Below are 23,472 nucleotides of genomic sequence, written 5' to 3' on the forward strand. Positions count from 1 at the left end.
TAGCTATGCTTTTCCTAATTTGTAATTAGTCCTCTACTAATATATAGACTCTTGGAAATGATATAGGATATTGGACAAGATGTTAAATTTAAGAATTTCATGCCTTCTGGTGGAGGGTGTAGACCGTGTGTTGGTGCAGAGTTCAGCAAAATGGTTATGTCCATGTTTCTCCTTGTCTTGGTCATGAAATACAAGTTAATCTTACCCACTTGCAATTTACAAATGATACAATCTTATTTCATGAATTAAAGTGGGAACTTATGTTGGATTCGAAATTTGAAGTTGACTATACAACTTTTTGAGCCAATGTCCAGTCTTAAGGTGAACTTTGAGAAAAGTTGTATAGTGAGAGTGAACATGGAGGGGAGGGAGATTAGGGAGTGCGCAGATATCTTAGGATCTGCAATTTTGGATTGGTTTCTAAATTATTTAGGCCTATCCCTAGGAGATAATCTCAAGAAAGGAAGTTTCTGAAATCCTGTGGTGAAAAGATTTGAAAAAAGACTTGTTTTTTGGAAGAAAATTTATCTTTTTTAAGGAAATGGCTACACTGATCAAGACTACCCTAACTAATTTATCATCTATTTTTTATTAGTGTTCAAGATCCCTACAAAGGTATCTAGTAAATTGGAAAAAATAATGAGGAACTTTTTGTGAGAGCTAGGAGAGGAAAAGAGGGACCATAGGGTGGGTTGGGAGGTAGTGACTAGAAGTAAGAGGCTAAGAGGTAGGGGTGGCCATGAGCTGAGCTATTCATGATTTGCTCGAGCTCGACTCGTGAAAAGCTCGGCTCGGCTCGATTTCAATCGAGCTCGAGACCAATTTATAGGCTCGATTTATAAACAAGCCGAGCTCAAGTCTAATAGAGCTCAGATCGTGAGGTTCGTGAGCTGAGCTTGAATATATAATAAAATTATAGAAATATAATTCTTAATTATTATAATTTTTTATTTTTTAAATATCAAATAAAATATTTTTTATATATAATTTTATTTTTATAAAACATTTTTCTGAAATCGAGCTCGAGCTTATGAGTTTTTTACTCGAGCTCAAGCCTCATACTACTCGGCTCAGCTCAACTCAAATCCACCCCTACTAAAAGGCCTTGGGATTGGAAACATTAGGAAAATAAATATGGCATTATTGGGGAAGTGGCTTTGGAGGCTTCCTCTAGAAAAGGAAAAGTTGTGAGATAAAATAGTTGCTAGCATTCATTGGCTTGAGGACAATGGTTGGGATCCTGGAATTCTAGCAATGACTACAAGTGCTTTACAATGAAAAGCAATCCATGACCCACTACCAACTTTCTCCCCCTGGATCAGGTATGATTTGAATTTACGTAACCTTATGCTATGTTTGGTTTGAAGGAAAAAATAGGGAAAAGGAAGGGAAAAGTAGGAAAACCTATACAAGGTTTGTAAAGGTTTCCCTACCTTCCCCTTCCTTTTCCTACTCCTTCCTTCAAACCAAACACACAGCCTTATAAAATTCTAGGAATAAACATGGGTTGGGGACTCTCCCTTGAAGAACCAATTTCCTTCTTTGTATGCCCTCTTTGACTTGAAAAATGAGCCTATATCATCATTTCTTGTTCCTTTAGACTTGGTTTCTAATTTTGGGTGGAATATGGGGCTAAGAAGGGCTGTCAAGAATACGGAGTTGGGGAGCACCTTAACTCACCTGGCTATTCTTGGAAATGGTTTCTTGGACCCTACAAAGGAGGATAGCAGAATTTGGACCCCTTTCCCCATAGGCTCCTCCTCTTGTGCTTCATTTTTTAAGACCTTAACTCAGCCAATTATTTCCCTTGGATTGTCTTTCCCTGATAAAGAGGTTTGGTGCAAGCTCATTCCAACTTGGGTTGGGATTTTTTGTTGAGAAGTTATCCTAAACAGAATCAACATTAATGATTTACCTCAAAGTAAGAGAGATAGGACTTGTTTATCTCGCATAGGTGTATTCTCTACAAAAGCTAATGGGGAGACTGGATGTCACTTATTAGTATCTTGACTCTTTGCTAAAACTATTTGGGAATGGTTTTTTTCCATTTTGGGTGTAGTTGGAATCCCTCGTTGAATGTGTAAAGATTGTTTTCCTCCTCTAAATTCAGCTGGCCAATGAAAAGAGGAAGGAGTATGTGGAGGTGTATTAGGGTTGTTGTAGTTTGATCCTTATGGACAGAAAGAAATTCAAGAATATTCTCAAATGATAAGAGAAGTAGTGAGAACTTAATAGAGTCAATCCATATAAGAGTGGCACAATGGCCAAAGTCTTCAAATTTATTCATAGATTTTACATTGGATGATTTGCTAAGAATTTGGAAAGAGATAGCAAGTTCTGCCTAGGTTAAGAGAGTTGCAAGCACTTCTTGGATCCCACCCCCTTTGCCTTCATAAAACTGAATTTTGATGGTATTAGTTTTGGGAATCTAAGACTTTCTAGTATTGGGGAGTTTTCAGGAATGAGAAGGGGGAATATCTTAGCATTGTTCTCTAGCTCAATTGGAGAACAAGACTCACTCAGGGTTGAGATCTTTACGGTCTTGGAAGGAATCTGTTAAAGTCGGCTATTAAGGGGTAGTTTGGTCATTTTGTCCTATATTTGTAGTATGTTGTAATGCCCTTTATGTTTTGATTTAAGTGTCATGTTTCAACCTTAGTTGGGGGCATAAGAGTCTTTGTAACTTAAATTAGAAACATTTAAATTATACCTAACTGACTAGAGAGTAAGCCTTTCTCTCTAGTTCGAACCAAATTTTATTCTTTATCTCTCCTTCTCTTCTTTCTTCTTTTTTGTTAAACTTCTCTATTGTTCTAGGACTGAAATCAAATAAAATTATATTTGGAAAATGGTATCGAAGCGGTTGTGATTGAATCAGAAGTTAACCCATAATTTTAGATCACCTTCACAAAAGGGCTAAAAGGGAGTGATTGTTTTCTTCTTTTGGAGGTTTTGATACCTCAAGTTGGTGGTGTAGTGAGTGTTTCATGTGGTTGGTAGAAACCCTTTAATCGATGGACCGAAGACGGTCGTTTCAAGTGGTGTAGTGGACAAATTGGTACAGGGCTGATTTGTGTGGTTTAAATAGGTGGGTTTCATGGGTGTTACAATGTGAAAAAAGTATTGTTTAGTTGTAGACTTAGTGGTATGTGTGTGGACTGTATCTAGGTGGTTTTGTGCTATTGAAGCAGTGACTGTTATTGCTGAAACTATGACAGTAGATGTTTATAACAATAATCAATCATTAGTGGTGCAGTGTGGTGGGTAGCACATGAAATGGTGTGATATCCTAGTGAGTGGGAAGTTTATTTTTATTATGATAGTTATGGGAGACAATAGTAAATAGAGTAAATAGAAGTCTAGTGTTATGATTCCCCCTAATTACTTAAATGTGCAGATGACTTCCATTAAATTGAATAGTGAGAATTATGTGCCTTAGTTTAAGTCTATAGAGGTCTTTCTTAGGGCTAAAAAGATAGTGAAGCATCTGAGAGAGGAAAAACCCTCAGTTGACTTTTAGGGGTACAATGACTGAGAACAAAAATATGCACAAATTATGGCATGGTTGTGTAATAGCATAGAACCCAAGATTAGTGTGAACCTTATGTTTTTAGATACAACCAAAGAGATTTGGGACCATGTAAAGAAGTTTTATTCTAAGCAAAATAACACCACCAAAGTATATCAGCTTTACCAAGAATATTGTAATCTACAACAAGGAAATCAAAGTCGACTAGTAAGGGATAGTTTGAACACTTTCCCCTATACTAGTAGCATGTTGTAATGTCCTTATATGGTTTGATTTAAGTGTTATGTCACGTACTTAGTTAGGGGCATAAGTGTCTTTGTAACTTAAATTAAAAACCTTTAAATAATACCTAGCCAACTAGAGAGTAAGACTTTCTCTCTAGTTCAAATCAGATTTTCTTCTCTATCTATCCTTTTGTTCTTTCTCTCTTCCCTCTTCTACTTTGTTTTACTTCTCTACTGTTCTAGGACTGAAATCAATATAGATTAGATCTGTAACAAAATCCAAAGGGCAAGAGAAAATGAACATTGATACGGAGGTGGCGGTAAACTGGTTAAAGGAAGACAAAATTGGAATGTGGAGCTACAACAACGAAAAGAAAAAAATTAAATTGTTGGCCAAGTAAGGTGTGAATAGGGATTCGTTGTTCTGGGCTATTTTAATTACTGTTTATTTTGTTTTTTAATTAGTGGCCTCAGATCTTATTGGGGAGTCAAGGCAGTTTATCTCTCCCTACTTGTACTTAAATTTTCTTTGAGATTAATTTAGGTTTCTTGTGTTATATATATATAATGTTTTAAAATTTGTTGGGTGATTCAGGTGGACAAAAATCAAGGGAATCAAACTGACCCGGACTCCTGATTTGAGTTTTGGAAATGGATTGATGCATGCAATTAGAATTTAGAGTAACTTTGATAAGTCTGCTGTTTAAGTTAATTAAATAAGCTCAATCCGATACAAGAGTTTGTTATCATTGTTAAGTAGTGTTGATCGGATTATGGGGGATAGCTAGTGATCATATAAAAGTAAGTTAGGACTTAGGACTACAGTGGCCGGCCAGATGTTTGTCTTATTTATTGTATTAGTCTTCCTTTACTAGGTCTGTAAAAACTTTCTCCAATCCATATCTATGAAATCCTGTTTTTGAGAAAAATAATTCTTCTAGTTCTTCAATTTTTCTTGCTTTTAAATGAATATATAAAATAAATACTTGTCTTAAATTTTGTGCGTGTTATAAAAACTAAATCCAATACTATATGTCATATATGGTTACTATTCGCACATCTTGTACATGTTCTTACACTAGTCAACATAAAATGAAACCCAATGAAACATTATTTTCATAAACAAAGCACTTTCATGCTCGGTCCAAGACGATGCATTTTATTGGATATTTTTATTTACCATTAGTTGACAATAATAAATAAATATTATTAATAACTATATATTTTAATAAATCATGATATTTATTAATTAATAGAAACTTATTTTATTGGATATTTTTAATATTCTTTTTATAATTTAAAATATTATTGGACATTCAATTTATAGAGCTAAAGATGTAAATTTCACAGTTTAAGATGAATTGCTCCAACTCAAATAACCTTGCCTTTTCATAACCTTTTAAAAGCAGAAAATCATTTGGGAGTTGTTGGCTTTCTCTAACATCTAAAAGTGCCATAATTACAGTAAGAGATAAATTGATCTTGGTGAACATTTCTTTCCTCTAAACTCTGAATGCAATGAATGTTGTTAGCATTGTCAAATATCCATTTTAACACATGATTGAGAACCTTTGTTTGCTTTTTGAAGAAATCATTAGAAAACAAAAAGTTGCAAAATTCCATTTTTAAGAGAAGAGGCAACGTTACAAAATTCCTCTCAAGACATCAACTTCAGGTTCATCAAACTCCTAAATAAAACCGGTCTGAAACATAATACCCTAATTTGTTTCGGAAGTAGGCATATGGCATATACATTACACAAATGTCACAATGAGGTGGCCGGTGGGGTTTCATCGAGTCCTTTGTTTAGAACGGAGTTAAACTTGAATAGAGACTGAACCGAGGTCAAGTCATCCAAACATAAACATGATTTGCCTAAACGAGGGGTAAGACATGAAAAATAAAGGGTTGGCACCTGGTAGAGGAAGCTGTTGGTTTCTTTTGGTCACCGAAAGCATGTTGACACCGATCAAGACCATCCATCAGATGGGAAACCCGATGCCTCACCATAAAAAATAAAGATTTAAGGCTGTATTTGGTTTGAAGGAAATGGTAGGGAAAGGGAAATGTTACAAACCTCGTATAGGTTTCCCTATGTTTCCTTTTTCCTACCTTTTCCTTCAAACCAATCATAGCCTAAAAAGAGAATGAAAGAAAAATCGCAAAGTTCATAACCAGGCAGGCACCTAAAATAGTCATATCGGCTCTGAACTCCCAAGGACAACATTGAAAGTTACAGGAGGAATATTTTCACTAAAATTGCTCTTAAAAACGGCATTTAAGTCAGGATCAAAGTCCACTAATTTCAGGTACGTCACAAATCATTCCAAAGCACGGGAAAACAAAATAAAATGCAAGCATGGCATAGCACCACCACCCAAGGGATCACCACTACACAAGAATCAGGGTCTCAATAACCGGAAGGGGAAGAGCAGCTACAAAGTTAATGAAGAAACAAAAATCTTGAAAGCCGAGATGGGCTCACCCCCCCACCCCCCGAAAAGGTTTGCCTATTGTACAAATGAAACCTACCAATATTATCCTCTAACTAATTGTAAAGCAGACAGCCAAAGCGCAACATTTCAGTACAGAAGTACAACTGCCTCCCTACAACTTTATCAGGTGAGTCTGGCTAAGCTTTATCTTTCTCACCGATGATCGAAGGATTACGTCTTGCCCAGCCTAATACCCATAGTTGGTGCCATAGACTGAACCATAACCTGCAGCAGTCTGTCCTGCAGGCCCTGTATTATTGGATGGGGGAGATGCATACATGGAACCATGGGGTGGATATGAATTATAACCTTGGTCAGTTGTGCCGCCAACTGAGTTCTGTGTAGGACCTGCAGCTTCAGCCATGAAATTCTGCAATACACGGAAATTGTTTATCAGCGGGTAATTAATCCAATTACCTAAATATACTAACGTCATAAAATGTACATGTACTGCAATCAACAGCAGTTGTGCACAAAAGGTAAAACATTGACAAAGTCTAGGTGCAAAACTAACAGTAATAAGACAACTTTCATAATTTTCGAAATTAACCAAGCAGCAATGTCTCCAAAATTGAAGCTAAAAAATGAAAAATGCCACTCAAAACTCACATTGGATCGGTAGGAACAAAAGAACATGAAAAAACAAAATTCAGAATATACTTGAAAGGATGTCTCAAAACATAATACATGCCTGTATCAACTGTTGTGCTGCCTGTACTTGAGAAGCAGATCCATTAATCTCTACGGTCATTTCCCCAGGCACACCCCTTGTTTCCTGTATTGTAATGGTTGCCCCACTGGCACGTCGTATATAGCTTATACTTGCACCAGCTGTTCCAATCACTGCATCAGCATAGGATAGTGGAATTTGCATGTGTTGTGTGACCTGCAAGCATAAAACCAAACCTTCAATGGCAAACTACAGTGGAGGCTAGATTCGGTATGGCAGGGATCAATTGTGAAATGTCCAATTGAAATGAGAAAGGAAGTTGGATGGAGGGTAGATTCCCACCAACAGGAAGTTGGATTTTGCATTGCAGTTCAAATTTTCCTTGGAGAAAATTCTGGGCCTGCTTTGGATGGTTTCTAGAGATAGCATTAATAGAACACCCAACGATAATTATCTTCCCATTTCTTTTCTTTTTATAGGTTTAATCTTGCAAATAAAAAAGCAAGAAGAGATTACCTGTGTAATGACTGGTGCTTGTTGCGGCACATTAGATGAAGAATGGACACCCATTGGAGCCTCTCTACCATATGCTGATAAAGCCTGATGTGGTTGTTTGTCCAAAGGAGGCAGGTCAGATGAAGGATAATAATTTTCATGTTGTCGTGGTGGTGGCATGTATTGGGGATTAGCACCAAAACCAGGACCACCACCAACATTTGGGGGTAGTCCTTGTGGAGGGGGACCCCAAGACTGATGAGGTGGCATGTTCTGTTCCATCTGGGGATTTGGCATTTGCATCTGCCAGGAGAAAGGTCCAACAGTTCACTAAAACAAAATAATTTCATTTGATTGCATGTCCATATCACATAATATCCAGTAAACAAAACAGAATGACTTTAGAGTGCAATTATTCAAAAGGTTGATAACAACAGACTTACATGCATTTCAAAAAGGGGAATTACACTACGATCGACCAAAAATTTCCTGAGATGAGAAGCAATTAGCTCAACAGCCTTATGCAACCCTGCAGGCTCCCCCTGTATCTCAACGACTCTGTCATCTTGTAGTGCAAAAATTGGTAGATCTTCTGCAGATATTTCATGAAAAGAAGTACAAAAAAAGTTAGATGCAATCTGATCAGATTTTAAGAAACACATTTTCCTACATTCATGCAGAACTCAATAAATGGGATAACAGTTCCATGGAACAAACATGGGGCGCATTGGAAAACATATTTGGGGTAAAACCTTGAATAGACAAAGGCATTGCGATCCATTTCCCCCTATTGTGGAACACTAAGGTTTCATTGTATTTTCAATTGGATGTTGTGATCTCTTTTTTGCAATTGCAAACCAGTTTTTGCAGGAAGAGGATTTTTTTTCCAATTCATCAAAAAATGGAAAATTTGTTTCCAGTGCTGCCATTTGAAATCTGAGCATTTGACTGGAAATAAAAAGATCCCCCTGAAGGTAACAAAATTTTCCAATCACAATACCGTGATCAATGGTTATTAGGATTGCTGCTGTGGTCTTAATCTCTAAAGACATCAAAAGCATTAGCACGATGGGTATGTTTTTTTGGAGCTTTGTACTCAGCAGTGAGCTGGGGCAATCATGGGCTAGTCTAGACCAATGGGCCCTGTTCCCTTCTGAGCCTAGGGCTGCAAATGAATCAGATACCAATTTGATTAAAATATGAATCCAATCCGTTTATTCCTGATTTGGATATTTGTTAGCAATTAAACAAATCAAATTGGATTGGCATTTGTGATCCATTAAGTTTTGGATCAAACTAAGTCATTTCCTATTTATCTGTTAAAATCTGATTTGATTCAATCTCATACATAATATAAAATATGTATCATAATGTAAATCATATTATATAATCATAAAATAAGGAATTTATATTATTTTTATGAAACCCTTGAGGCCTTGATAAACAAAACAAATAAACAAACCCTGACAGCTAACCTCAAATAAATAGATCAATATAATAGGTTTTGTCATTCTCTCCTTTATCCTCTTCACACTTCCAGTGTGCCAAATCCTAAACCTACCTAAAGTGAACGCCAGTTGCTGTCGCAGCCGCCACCATCTTATTGAAGCAAACATCATGTCGTATTCGGCAGGCTTTCTGCTCACTGCCATCAGTTGTTGGTCCCTTAAGATTCAATTGAAAATTGGTTGAGGGGATGTCTATTCCTGTGTAATAGCCAGAGGTCTCAGTGGCCAAAAAAGTGATGGTAAGGATTGGAAGTCTCCACTCCAGTGAAGCCTTTCTAGAAGAGGAAAAGAAGCTTTTCTGCAGTGAGGCAAAAGGAACAATGCTTCTTGAGACTTAAAGCATGAAACTGGTTCAGTTTGGTTAAGGGTTCAGAGCTATGATTTTTTTTAACTGTAAGGTGAAGTATTTCATTAATCAAAAAGCATATACAAAGAAACCCCTGTACAATGAGAAACTTAACAGAGGTAAGGAAGTTATTCCTGCATCATAGCAGATGTCATAGTGGCCGGAAAAGTGATGGTAAGGAGGAGGCAAAGTCTCCAATGAAGCCTTTGTAGATGAGGAAAAGAAGCTTTTCTGCAGTGAGGCCAAAGGAACAATTCCTCTTGAGACTTAAAACATGAAGCTGGTTCAGTTTGGTTAATGGTTCATAGCTGCTATGGAGATCTAGTCCTTCAAGAACAAGGCAAGAAACGCAGCTCTGGAAACATGAAATACCCTACCAGGTGCAGGGGTCAATGGTTTGGATACAGCTACTACACCTGTTCTGTTTGGGTTTGAAGCTGCTATGATCTCTGCTCTCTGTCTTCTCTTCCAGCCTGTTAGGGTTCAACCTCTTCAAATCATTTTCAGCTCTTAAGTACACCCTTTTATCCGGCAAAAAGGTCCAGTCTCTTAAATCTCATCATGTATATCAAATCAAATTCAACTTGGGTGTCTGTTTATCCAATTCCAGACCAGATAAGGAACCAGGTTTCATATATTATTTGAGCTTAATTTTAAACCTGTAAGCATTCCCAAGGAAATGCCTTGGCAGTTGGCACCAGTAAATGCACTCCTACTCCCAAGGAAAGCAGGGAAATCCATCAGGCTGAACCTTAATTTAAGTTCCATGAATAACCCTTTGGGTCCATCCAAGATAGGAACTGGCAGAGGCTTCAGTTTGCTAAATGATTTAAGAATTAATGTTTGCAAAACAGCTTTTCATCACAATGTAGTTAAGGCATACTGCATAGGTGTTTTGGCCTGGTAAGGTGAGTCAACACCTAGGCAAAAACTAGGCATCCCCTTGGTGGCAAAAACAAATAGATAATGATTCCTAATCTGATCAAGAAAAGAGCTTCCCTAAAGTATACCTATTTCTGCAATGCAGAGACACTAGACCTGGCAATTGGGTTGGGTGGGCCAGGATCAGGTTGGGTCAAGACAATTCAGGTTGATTTTGGGCCGTGTTGAATTTTGGGTTTGGTTGGCAAATGCTAGACCCTTACCCTAAGTGTTTGGGTTAGGGTTTGACCCACAGGTGATTTCAGGTCATCCAAAAAAATAACTGCAATTTTAAAATAAAGAAAAATACATGAAAATTGCCAAAATTAAAGGAATTAACCTTAAAACTCCAAAAATAAAATAAAAAACTTGAGCATTTAACAATTCAAAGAGTAACCAGTAAAGAGTAAAGATTAAAGAGTGGAAACTTCTAACAATACATAAATAGTCCCAATTAGACCTGACAATCGGGTCAGCAGGTTGACCCATGACCCAAGCCAGCCCAGTTTTTTCCAGGTCGGGTCATTCTCAAATTCGGGTGGCTAAATATGAGATCCTAACCATGTTTTCTTCGGGTTGAGCCAGGTTCACAGGTTGGGTCAACTTTTTGCCAGGTCTAAGAGACACCCTATAGCCAATCCACAATGTCCATCTTAAAGGTGACCAGCTGGGTTGAACACAGGTACAGTTCCTTCACCTAATCACCTTAAAGCTTTATAGCCAACTTTAAACTGGAAATTTACCCAATCTATATAAGCTACACCATAATTCTCATTTTTAATGTAAAAGGTATTAACAATAGAGGGGTAAAAGTCTTCACATGTGGCAATGTCTTTTGCAACAAAAGGTTCTCCATGCAGAACAGGTGGGCTCAGGTGGGAGAGGATTAAATAATCATGTGCAAATATTTTGAGCTCCAAATTAAATTGCCATGTAATAGATCCTCAGATCTTCTTGGGATGTTAACTAAACAAACCAACCAGCAAACCCATTACCTAAACATAATTATTGACAAGTACAATAAATAAAGAAACATATTGCATAAAGTGTTTATGCGCAAGTACAGATAAGTTTGTGTATATACATGTTAGTTGTAATTTGTAAACTATTAAGCTACAGAACAGATTGAATCACTAATCACTAAATGATTAAATACCAACCATACAAATAGCAACAGACAAACAGAGATAAATAACCACAATACACTCAATATGAACCAAATGGTTTATGCACACTTATATCCATATATAAAAGGGAATAATAACCTATTTTCCCCCACTTAAATGCATATATCTTTTTTTTATTTTTATAGATACACTTAAATGCATATATCGATACCACAGCTATTTAATTGCTCAGGCAAGAAGCCTCCAAAATGCCTACCTGCCTAGTTAGCACCAAATGAACATTTTTATAACACTAACAAGAAATTGGAGGATCTGAAAGATATCTAACATCATTTAGGAAAATACAATTTGGCATTTATACGAACTCCCAATTCCAGATTGTGCCAAAAAAGGTAATGCAACTAATAAGTTGCCATATGTTATATGGACACAGCTTCTGAAAAATTGAGGTATCCAACTTGTTCAGGCCTGCCTCGAGGGGCGTGGTACGAGGATCCGGGGTCAGAGCCACCGGCCCAGCCACTAGGTTCAAAAAAAGCAAAAAAGCGTGAAATTTTCAAAAGGCACACCAGGGCTACGCCTGACCTAGGTGGGGTGCATACCCAAAAATGTGGCTCGCCTGTGTGCCTAGGCGCACCTTTAAATCACTGAACACAGTTCTTTGTTAGGATGTGTTTGGTAAGAGTGCTAATGCAGAACCAAGCAAGACACTATAAACTTATGAATGCAAACCTGAACCCAGTAATCTTCTGTTTGAACGAAATTGCATTTAGATCAGTGCATTCACTTTTTGCACTCTTACCAAACACTGACTTGAGAAAGAAAAATAAAAAGAGGCAATAAAGTAGTTTAAGTAAAACATTTAAAAGTAGGAAAAAGCAAAAGCAAGTGAAGAAGCAATCATATCAGAAGAAATTGTATTTTAAACCAAGAAGCAAAAGGCTATAGGCAAGAATTGATCTGAAGTTACCTGGTCCAAGAACACGGACTACACAATTTGATGCTTCTTGAACAGATTTTATGGTTGCTCCCTGCTTTCCAATTAAACTTCCAGCTTGTGAAGCTGCAACTAGTAGCCTTGTTGAAGTTGTGCCTCCAGAACCTGGAGGATGAGAAAAATCACCATCTAAACCATCTACAGTGCGTTTATGGACCCTCAATAGAGCATCCATTGCAGGAGGCACAGAAGCATCAGGCTCTTCCTTTGCTGAAATCAATACCTATTAAAAAAGCAGCAGAGGGTGAACAATAAATATCCATTATTATATTAATTATCAAAAAACAAATACCCATTATTAGGCTAAGAAAAATCCACAAATATCCTATTGATCAAAAAAATCCACAAATATCCAAATCTAGTTTCTTTTGAAATAGGGAACATATCTAATACACAATTACAAGTTTTGGTATGGTACTGGCTTAACTCAATTTTGATGAAATATCTAATGCACCATTAGTAACTGGCAAATAGTGAGAACCAATTCAAGGTGCCAAGGTAAGGCTAGGCAAGAGCAACCGGCAACCATTTCTCGTTAGAAATTATCAATTATCTCCGTGCAATGTACAGACTTCGTATTAAAACATAGAAAATCAACATATTCATGAAAAGAAAAGAAAAAAGAAAATCCAGAAAATATAGGGGCTATGACCCTGTTTCTGACTTCTGTCCTAGGAAAAGAAAAAAGAAAGGGTGGAAGAGAAGGAGGAAGAGGAATCAGGAGACTGTGTAGTGAACAAATTTTAAGCTCTTCCTTGCTTATTGGTTCAGGTTTTGAAGTCTTCGAGGGTCTAAGACAGCACATACCAACATGTTTGTTGATTGAACCCTAACAAATAGAAGAACTAATAAAAATATGTTGGCATATAAACCCACAGAATGAACAATTTAGTTAATAATGTCTATTTATTACTACAATTTCAAATTATCAAAAATATTTTGTAGTGTCATGCAAGTCAGTACTCAGTACCCAACCATGGGCTCTTTTGGAAACCAAACCGGTACCACCGGCATTTGAAAAACTGCAAACCGAAACCAATCGATTGACTGGTTCATCAGTTCGGTTCCTCAGTTTTTTATATTTGCAACATATATTATAAATAATTATATAAATAAATATAAATACTACAATAACATAGTATAATATATTATAAATAACAAATAACATATTTATATATAACATATAGATATTTAGCATATGGATATAGATATATTTTAACATATAGATACGTGTGTTAGATATATATACCGCTTGGTTCACTTAACCCCCATTTTTTGTCTTAGGTTAACCAAAACTGAACCACCACCATTTTTGAAAAACACCGAACTGATCAGTTCAGTTAAGTGGATTTTTCAGTTTGAAATCCTTGTTTCAGTTCGGTTTTTCAATTTTTGTTGAGCACCCCGAACTGATCAGTTCAGTTAAGTGGATTTTTCAGTTTGAATTCCTTGTTTCAGTTCGGTTTTTCAATTTTTGTTGAGCACCCCTATATGGCCCTATGGCCCAAGCCCTTGGGTCAGGCCTATTCAAATTTTGGAGAATGCACAATCCCAGCCTGCCCAAGCAAGGCAACCCTCTAAAAAATGGCCTGGTGCTTAAGCAAGTGCCTAGGTGACACCTCACCAACTATGTTAAGCAGGTAATAAAGAATATACCCAGAAAATTGAGAATTTTTATTATTAATAACCAAATAACATTGAAATGATAAAGTTGCTATTCAAATACAGATCCACAAAAACAGTGGAAAAAACAAGAAAAGTGCTACAACACAAATACAAGGAACATCTCCTTATACTCTCTCTAGAAACGGAGTTGGAGTCACATTAACAGACCATAGGATCAAATGAAACAACAGATTCAGAGTAGATACCAAGAATGTTAAAACTAGAAGCTTTGATCATGCAAATAGCATCATGTAAAACAAGAAATTAAAATGCAGATTTGGGTTAAGCAACTAGGCTTCACTTGGTCAGGTTCATCATCGTCCAAAACAATATAAACAGGCCTATGATGTTAGAAGTATGAAAACATTCCATAATATGATCATTCCCAAGTGCCAATAGAACGAACCTAGCACATCAAAGCCCATCAAATAAAACAGACTCAAAGAAATAGTCCACCAAACCATTTATTCGCTCACCAATCTATGTGCACACACAAAGGCAAAACCAATAATTGCCTGAGATAGCCCACGAATGTGTATCTGACAGAGAAAGGTTCCAGCTTGACCCGCTTTGCAGTTGCATCATGTCTCCCCTTTGAAATACAAGGTAGCTTAAGTGTGGGGTAGGCACAGTTAGGTTGATCATAAATGCTAACAAACTGCATGTAGAATGCAGCCTCATAAACAAGGAATCTCCACGTAAGCATTGAAGGCATTTCTTTGAACAGATTAGTGTATCTTTCTTTCTTGACAGAAATAGGCAAGGGATTTCATTGGATTTTTCCCCTTTTGTTAAGGGTAGGGGGTTTAGTATTTCCCTTGAAGAGCAAAGACATGTTTTAGCAAGCTAAGAACTCAATACACAGTTCAAAAATCAAAATTTCCTCTTTGAATTCCTCCCAAGGACTCGACAAGTTCTGGTTGAGAAAGATTTTCAAGTGGTGTTAGGCTGGTTATACCAACAATCAAAAGACCACACGGATCAGACCTTTTTTAATGGATACCACTTAGCTCTTTTTCATCATATAAGAGAAAAAGCCTCTTATATTTTTACAGCATTTTCTAGGCCAAAAAAATCCCCTTATATGATGTCCCACAATTCTGCATTATCAATTCTGTATTAGATTATTACAAGAGCTACATTATATTTCTACTATTTTCATCAAGCAACTTGTCAAGGAAGTTCATCTTTTTACAGGTGCAAATCAATAACTAGTTGTACAATAATGAAATCAGCACACTACTAAAAAGAAGATATCTCCATTTGCCCCTTTTGTGTGATAAACATAAAGGTGAACAACCAACCACTATCATGACTGCCACCAAGAATATCTTTGTTGAAAAGAACACAACCAGACAATTACAAAGTCTTATATATGACCTTTCAGATGGCCAAAAAGATCTATGAAATTGTGGAACAGACAATCACAACCATCGGTTCGGATAGGAATATAACTGATGGGAACTCTTAGGTACGATCCATCAAACAATGAAGCCAAATACTATCTTATACATGAAATTGTACAATGTGGAAAGACAACTCCGCCTGTCAAAAGTTGCATTTTCTATATACACAGTCATTTACATGCTGTGTATATAGATTTCCTTTGATATGAAAACCTGCATATTAATTACCCTAAAAAAAGGTAGTAATTTGTCGATTCATGAGAATTTTCTTTTTTTATAATTAATTCAATCCATGGGAATATTGGTTGTCATGTTTCCATATGAGCATAAATCAAAAATTATTTCCTTCTAAATTAACGGTGTCTCCACTGTACATTTCATAAATGAATCAAGAACATATGCTGGAATGGACAAATTAAGAAAACTGAGTTTTGTGTGTGACTTTAAAATTTTAAAGTACCAGCTATTTTGAACATATTAAGTGTTGATAGGTAAGGATTTATTAGAGTAAATTATAAATAATATAAGGTCCAGGAGATATGTTTAAAGGACTGTATTATATTTTAAACACAATTTTTTGTGTCCTGTTAATTAGTTAAAATTATTATACTTTTATTGTGCTTATATAAGAATGTGTAGGTGAGTAGGTCAGGTCTGGAAAGCAATTTTAGCCTAAGATTTATGCTGATCAAAAAAAAATTAGCCTAAGATTTAAGAATTACCTTCTATATCATATTTATTCATGCTAATTGTCATAGGTTTCTTATATAAGTTTGACCATGTGTGGCAAGACATCAATCAACCAAGTTCTGAAGTTACCAGATAGAACGCAGAGCTTCTTGGAACAGATGTTTGTACAAGGTATCTCTGAGTGCTTAGTCAGATAAACTTTTCAGCACTTGTAATGCTCAATGCTGATCCCTGCAATCTGGATCTTTGGTTCTTCTAGTTTGAAGTCACTTTAGTGATTGATTTGTTGCCTTAGGTTCACGGACAGAACCTGCACAGATTCATTCGGTTATTGTGATACAAGGTGCTGTATTTGGATTCATGTCCGGTTTAAGGTCATATTTTAATTTTGCATGTTCTTTTTTAGTCCTGTTTTTTAAGTAACACATTTTGAAGGTTAACATTATGTATATTACAGGTTACATTTTCATCTTTACCATAGCATTAGTTATGGGGGGACACCAAAAGATCGCTACTTAATTTCAGGGTTCTTAAATCACAAGATATGAATTCTTAAGTGATTGCTTTTAGTAAAATAGGCAACAGGCCTGGCTAATGTAACCAACCAGATAAGCAATTCAAGAAATGCTAGCCACAGAACCACGTTATACTCAGCAAATGGTAATGTCGTCAAGATTACATTCACTTGTATAGCACAAATATTTTATTTTGTTCCTAATAACAGGTAGGATGGCAGAAGCTGGGAGGGAGAGAATAGAAGGAATGCCAGCAGCCTCCATCAAGCAAAACAAATAAGCTGATATAAGATTATAAAAAACAACATGCTTTTTCAATATATGATCCAGCAAAAGTATAGAAAGCATGGGCATTTACATTGCTAAGCAAGATTTCATTTAAAGAAACTAACAACTGTTAATTTAGATGACAAATATTACTGCAGGAATAAATTTGATGCTTGATGGAAGTACCAGATAATTGATCAAAAAATATGACCAACAAGGGTAGGTTAAATGACAATACATGATGAGCATCAGCTGGGCCTGGACTGATAATGTATTATGAAGCAACTTACAGCTCTCTCTGAAGTCCCTTGAGGACCATCAAGAATCTTTATGCGAGCCTTCGTCTCCTCACACATTTTTTTTATGAACTCTCCCTTGCGTCCAATGATACCACCGACCTTCTGTGCAGGAACTAATATTCGGAAAACATTCTCACCGGGCCATCCAGGCCACCTCTTTTCACCCCCTGTAGCTCCTGAATCATCTTCACGTCCTCGTTTTTGTTGAATGTTGGAGTTCCCAGGCATTCCAGTCATGTCAAGTTCACCAAAATTCTCACTAGGAGCAGCCATAATGTTTCACACTACAATGCTGAATAATAGATACAAAATACAAATTAACAGAAATGTTCCATGGGGCAACAACAATATCATAAAATCCAATGCACTAGCCCATAGGTGAAGTTGTTTCTGCCGTTACGCAAACCATAGTATAAGTAATGAAAACAGACCGAGTTAGTTAACACAACCATAAAAATGATCACCTGTGCATTAAGAGGCAAAATATCCAAAAAGAAAAGATAAAAGAGTATTTCCTTGAACGATTCTCATTTCTCAATATGCCCTGATGAGTTGATAATAATGTTCCAATAAAAATAAGCAAATAATTGCTCCAATGCTATGTTGGAAATTTAAAACTTCTTCCTACATATTTAGCAGATATAGGTTTCTCCCTAAAAAAGGTATGCTATATTTTTTTCATTTCATGACCACAACATAGTGTTGCAAGGAGAAAATTACGAAATAAACAAGAAGCAAAAACAATGATGGAAGATGACTTCCTAGGAACTTGCTTTGTACTTTTGTTCTAAAAACTAAATTGCAATTCTCATTCCTTGATGCCCTGTTCTCCAAACTGATGTAAAGATACAACATCATTGAGGATTCCAAGATCAAATGCATGTTTTAGAATGGCAAAAAAAGTAAATATTAAGCAATATTTTGTTTACAATGTTTGATTATTCCACTTTTCTACTTCTATAGTTTTATTGTCTCTGTATCATCATCATCTAAGACTTATCCCAACCATATGGGGTCAACTACATTAATCCTGTTTTGCCATTCCATTTTGTTTAGCCAGTACCATATCCACTGTTAAATTTATGAGCTCTTAAAATCATTTCTTATTACTTCATCCAATGTCATTTTTGGTCTGCCCCTAGCCCTTCTATCCCCTTCAATTTGCAATGGAACACTTCTTATGGGTGCTGTAGGTGGTCATCCATGAAAGTAATCAAACCATCTCAGTCAACTTTCTATCATTTTACCACCTATTCGAAGCTTGGAGCTACTCCTAGGTTCCTTCAAATGAAATCATTTTTTACTCTACCTTTCTAGTTTTTCAATTCATCCACCACAGCATATGCATCTCTTCTTCGATCATGTTATAGACATGTTATATCTTGACCGCTCAACACTCTACTCCATACAGCATTTCTGGCCTTAGAACTGTTTTATAAAATCTTCCCTTGGCATTAGAGCCATTCATGGGCCGGGTAGCCAACAGGCCAGGCCAGTCTGTTCTAAGTCAGGCTTGGATGTGACTTTAGGCCCATGGGCTCGGCGGGCTCAGGCCCAACCGCCCAAAACACAAAGCCTGACCTTTTTTTTCAGACTGGGCTCGGGATTTCTCAAAAAAGCCCGGCCCAAGCCTGATTTATAATATATTATAGAATAAATAATATTTTTTATATAATAATTAATATATATACAATATGTTTTTTCTTTGTTCCTCTTCCCTTTTTTCAAGTAATAGTGAGATCTTTCATTATTTTAGGGTTTTGAGGTCTTTTAATATAAATAAAACAGTTTTTGTTGAATAAAAATAGGAAAAAAATCTTTTTTCAAATTTCTGGCCGGGCTCAGGCCTCAATGTATTCTGTTAATACAGAGACAAAGCCTGGCCCGTAAACAGGTCTACTTGGTATTTTCCTATCAGATAAGAGATAAGACTCCGGATACACCTCTAAATTTACCTATCCTGCTCTAATAGTATAAATGGCATCTTCCTCAGTCTCTCCCTGGTTATCAATTATCAAACCAAGGTAATGGAAAAAGGTTCTCTTGGTCTCCATCCTAATTGTACCCTGATTTGCACTCTTATCATTATTATTAAATTTGCATAGCATATATTATATCTATGGTATAAATGATGAAACAACGGTGGAACTAACAATGCAAATTTGCCAGGTCCCGATTAAATTAGAAATAATGAAGATAAGAAAAGATTTTCTTAACAGATTCTTTGGTCACCTCAGCCCCTGACCTTGCCAAGCTGAGTCAAAAAACCAAGTCACTGAGCTATATTTTAGCCATTTAAGATGAATGGCATGGCCAAGTCAGACAAATCACAAAATGGGAGACTTTATACATTTATCATGTCTTCAGAACCAGTCCATATTAGATTTACAGCACCCATGTAGTGGGCTAACCCAGACTATGTTACACAGTTGTGGCTCCCATTTCTATTTCATACACTTAATGTGAAGTGTAAAGACAATCCAAAACCTTGTGATGGATGTCCTTTCTTTATGACAAAGCTTCATATCTTTTTATATAAGTGGTGAACAGTTTATATTAAGAAACATTACAGACAAGTTTTATATTAAAAATTTACATTAGAAATTGGACAAATTTCGAAGTTCTATTTGTGTTGAAACAGTGTACAGCCCTCTGGCAAACACAGGCTCTCTTTCTTGTATTTTCTTTCATGGATTTTTACTGCAATTCTAAATTTTGCATGATCAAAAAAATGGACCTATTTTGAAGCGTCCATTCCATGCAACATAGCCATTAAATGTTTAAGATAGCAGTTTGAGGGACATTAAGGAAACAGGCTTGATAGTGGATGACGGCATTTTTATCAAGATGTCCACAACATGCAAACGAGTTGCCATCAAAAGAGAGGCTCAGAAAGAGAAAGACAAGGGAGTAAATTGAAAGGGGGGTAGGGAGGACCAGTGGAGTATGTATGTATGTATGGATGTTTGAACATGCATCAAAGATTAGCAGATTTCAAGGGGTTCAGATGTGTGCCTGCTCCAATGGCATGCCAAATGCAATGGGGAGGCAACAGTTCTGGGTACTAAACTCCATCCCAGCATTGTCAATACAGTGAAGTAATGGTTAGTCATTTTGACCTCTCTATCTGATAAATACCCAGGTGCCAACTAGTCAATTAAAATAAGATATGTTCTTTTTTATTAAAAAAGAAATATTCTTTTTTTAAGAAAATAAGATATTTGCAATCTCGTATACGAGTTAATAAAAGGGTGATATTGAACATTCGGTTTACAATGTTCAATATCAATGTCCTTTTTTCAAAGAAAAGGTGCAACTTTGACTATTCAATGTGCCATTTGTTTGTAGCAATTCCATACCAACACACAACTAACTGGAAGAGAACTCAAAAGAACTCCTCCTTTGGATTCCTTCATTTTATACTTTTTCTATTTTATATACCATCATTCAATCATGTTGCATAACAAATATTTAAAGCAACAGCATGAACACAAAAATGTGAACATATTCTATATTATTTCTAATAATTTGAGATACAAACAGAAAATAAAGCCTCGAAATGACACTGTGGTTGACTAGGTTGATCATCCTAGGCAACCACACGAGGAGTATTAACCAACTAGTTAGTGATACCATTGGCCCGGCCCTTATTTGTTGACTAGTTGGTAGACTACTAGACTGGCCGAGTGTTTGATAACACGGGTCCATTTCTCTCTTTACAAGCCGGACCACTCGTAGGCACTTATAAAAGAACTTGAAAATAGAAAGGCATCCTTTGATACCTTGCGCATGTTTTGTCTACCCTTACTTCATGGATACTCACGTCACAACTAGAGAGCTCAAAAAAAAAAAAAAGTCCCCCTGCTATTCTAACAAGAAATTTACCAGAAACCCTTCAATCATTCAAGGACGTCATTTAATTTAGCAATTAAATCTTACTTAAATTATTTATAAAGCAAATATTTGAGAAACCAAAAAAGGCACTATTCAAAGAACTAATTAACAAAACCCTAAGAAAGACCGCAGAAACATAAGAGAAAAACAACAAAAAAGAAAACAATCTCAATTAGGAAAAAAAGGTGAAGAAAATAGTATCCTTACTAAAACCCTAAACCCAGGTGCCCAGAACTCAAAAAATCCAAACCCATCAAGACCAAAATTTTTCACCCCGTTTATTAATTCCGCCTCTTGAAAGAAGAATAAATAAAGTTGCTGTGGTGTGGCCATGGGAGCGCAGGAGAGAACGAAAACATATAATCCCAAAACGAAATACGAGAGGAAATCACAGGAAACGCTCTTGAGAACCACCACCAACAAAAAAAGATAGACAAATATGATAATAGACGATACAGAAAATGTATATTCACAGTAAAAAAGAACCGACAAGAAACCCTAGAACTATAAGAACGAGTTTTCTATTTTGCTTACATGGTTAACGACGAGAGCTTCTCGGCAGACCCAAAAATGGCGTAAGCACCGCTCCAAAGCAATGGAAGAGGGAGAGCCGATGACAAAATGTGGAGCTTCCGTTCTTTCCAAGGGTTTGCGGAGACAAAATGAGAGCCCGTGTCCAGGATTAGGGAAATTGGGGAATTGGGAGGCTCTCTCTTTTGAAGACGTTATTTTGTGTTAGGTTCAGACCCTTTCAATATCTGTATTTACATAAAGACCCTATTATTTGTTAAAATTGAAATTTGCGAGTCAGGGTTTGGGGCCGGCAAAGAACTAAAAAGATGATCATTTGTGGGCTGGGCCTGCGTTTCCTGGCCTGCCTGAAAGTTTTTGGGCTCTGGAGGACGTAACAAGTTTTTCATCCAAGGATCCAAGCCTAGACCACTAGACCAGCCTACATCAAGCCCGCACCGCCTGATACCTATAATCTCGGACCCAAAAAGATCAACACAGTATGGATTTAATATACAATAAAATCTTATGGCCTAATTCGGTAATTTGTATGCGGTGCAATATTATTTGCACTGGTACAAAGCAGAGTGTAAATGAGTTGAATGCAAAACTATGTATTTTATATTATTTTGTATGGATTTATACTATATATATATCTGTATTTATATTAGGCTCAGTTTAGAAGAGTACAAATACAAATTTATAGTGTACAAAACCTTATATTTTATATTATTTTATATGTATTTGTATTGTATATAATTGTATTTATACTTCTTCCAAGCAGGAGTAAAATAAAATTCAAGGTAAAATAAATAAATAAATAAGTCAACTAGAATTTGTACTTCAAACCATTTATATGAAATCGCATCAGAAATAAATGGAACCTATATATATTTTTGGTGGTCTTGAAAATAAACTAAAGCTCATATTGGAAGGAGTACAAATGCAAATATGTAGAGTGCAAAACCTTGTATTTTGTATTATTTTACATGTATTTGCATTCTACATATTTGTATTTGCACTCCTTTCAAACTGAGCCTAAGATTCGAAATTTAAATTAAAAAGTTAGATTTCATTTGCTTGAGTAAGCAAGCTTTGATCATGAGCTTGGATGAGCTTCTTACCACCTATGTTCAAGGGGGTATAGCCAAGCTAGGTTGAACATAAAATAACCTAATGCCAATTTGGAAGGGCTTTCGAAACGTGGCTTATGGGGTTCCAAGCTGGGCCTATATGGTAATACTAAAAGTTGTATATATCTAGTAAAATTTGGAAAAGCCAACATGAACTTTCCAAACACCCAAACCATTGCTCCTATATACTTCTTTGGAACACCAATGCTCAACCATCGCAATTCAATTAACACATAAGCCCTCTCAAACGGATTTCTAGGCCAAAAACGAGACCGATTTCTGTCTTAGGTGTCATGTGGCAATTTGAAAGATCTTCTTAAAGTTCGTATAGTCAAAAAATGCAATGGGCTTTTATATAAAGAAGATATTGGCAGCCCACGTACTCTTTGGTTTGAGGTGCATCTTTCCACACGAAAATGAGATGAAAAAAGGCTGTAAATTTTCAATTGGAGTTTCCCAAATTTAGTCCAAAACAGGCTTCTCACATATTTTCGGGGCATAATCTTTTGATGATTGATCTTCTCCCAACCAAACAGGAAAATACCAAAACATGGGCTACTAGACTTCTAAACAATCACAACCCACACAGAAAGACATGCCAAAAAGGGGCCATTAATGAATTCAAAACACCAAACTAGTCTATTATTGTTTAATGCCACTCATGGTATGCTACCCAATCAATCAATCTCTCTAATATCCCATTAAATCCTAACTCTATATTTTTGCATTAAAGCAAGGTTACCCAAGCCTAGTTTTTTCTTCTGTTTTTTATTTTATTTCT

At 36.3% G+C, this 23,472-nt stretch overlaps 1 protein-coding gene across 1 annotated transcript; it reads right to left on the minus strand.

Annotated features, from left to right (window-relative positions):
• Nucleotides 1-6,030: 6,030 nt before the first annotated feature.
• On the minus strand, nucleotides 6,031-21,816 carry FLK (RNA-binding KH domain-containing protein). Its single transcript, XM_088960315.1, has 7 exons — nucleotides 21,583-21,816; nucleotides 17,146-17,446; nucleotides 12,286-12,535; nucleotides 7,857-8,005; nucleotides 7,435-7,716; nucleotides 6,940-7,134; nucleotides 6,031-6,618 (listed from the first exon to the last, which is right to left on the minus strand). Exons 2-7 carry the CDS (start codon nucleotides 17,425-17,427, stop codon nucleotides 6,436-6,438), a joined length of 1,341 nt encoding a protein of 446 aa, XP_088816441.1. The 5' UTR covers nucleotides 17,428-17,446; nucleotides 21,583-21,816; the 3' UTR covers nucleotides 6,031-6,435.
• Nucleotides 21,817-23,472: the final 1,656 nt, after the last annotated feature.

The sequence above is a fragment of the Nelumbo lutea genome, chromosome 1 (assembly GCF_056320005.1).
Source record: "Nelumbo lutea isolate HS-2025 chromosome 1, American lotus-T2T, whole genome shotgun sequence".
In the NCBI taxonomy this organism is placed as follows: domain Eukaryota; kingdom Viridiplantae; phylum Streptophyta; class Magnoliopsida; order Proteales; family Nelumbonaceae; genus Nelumbo; species Nelumbo lutea.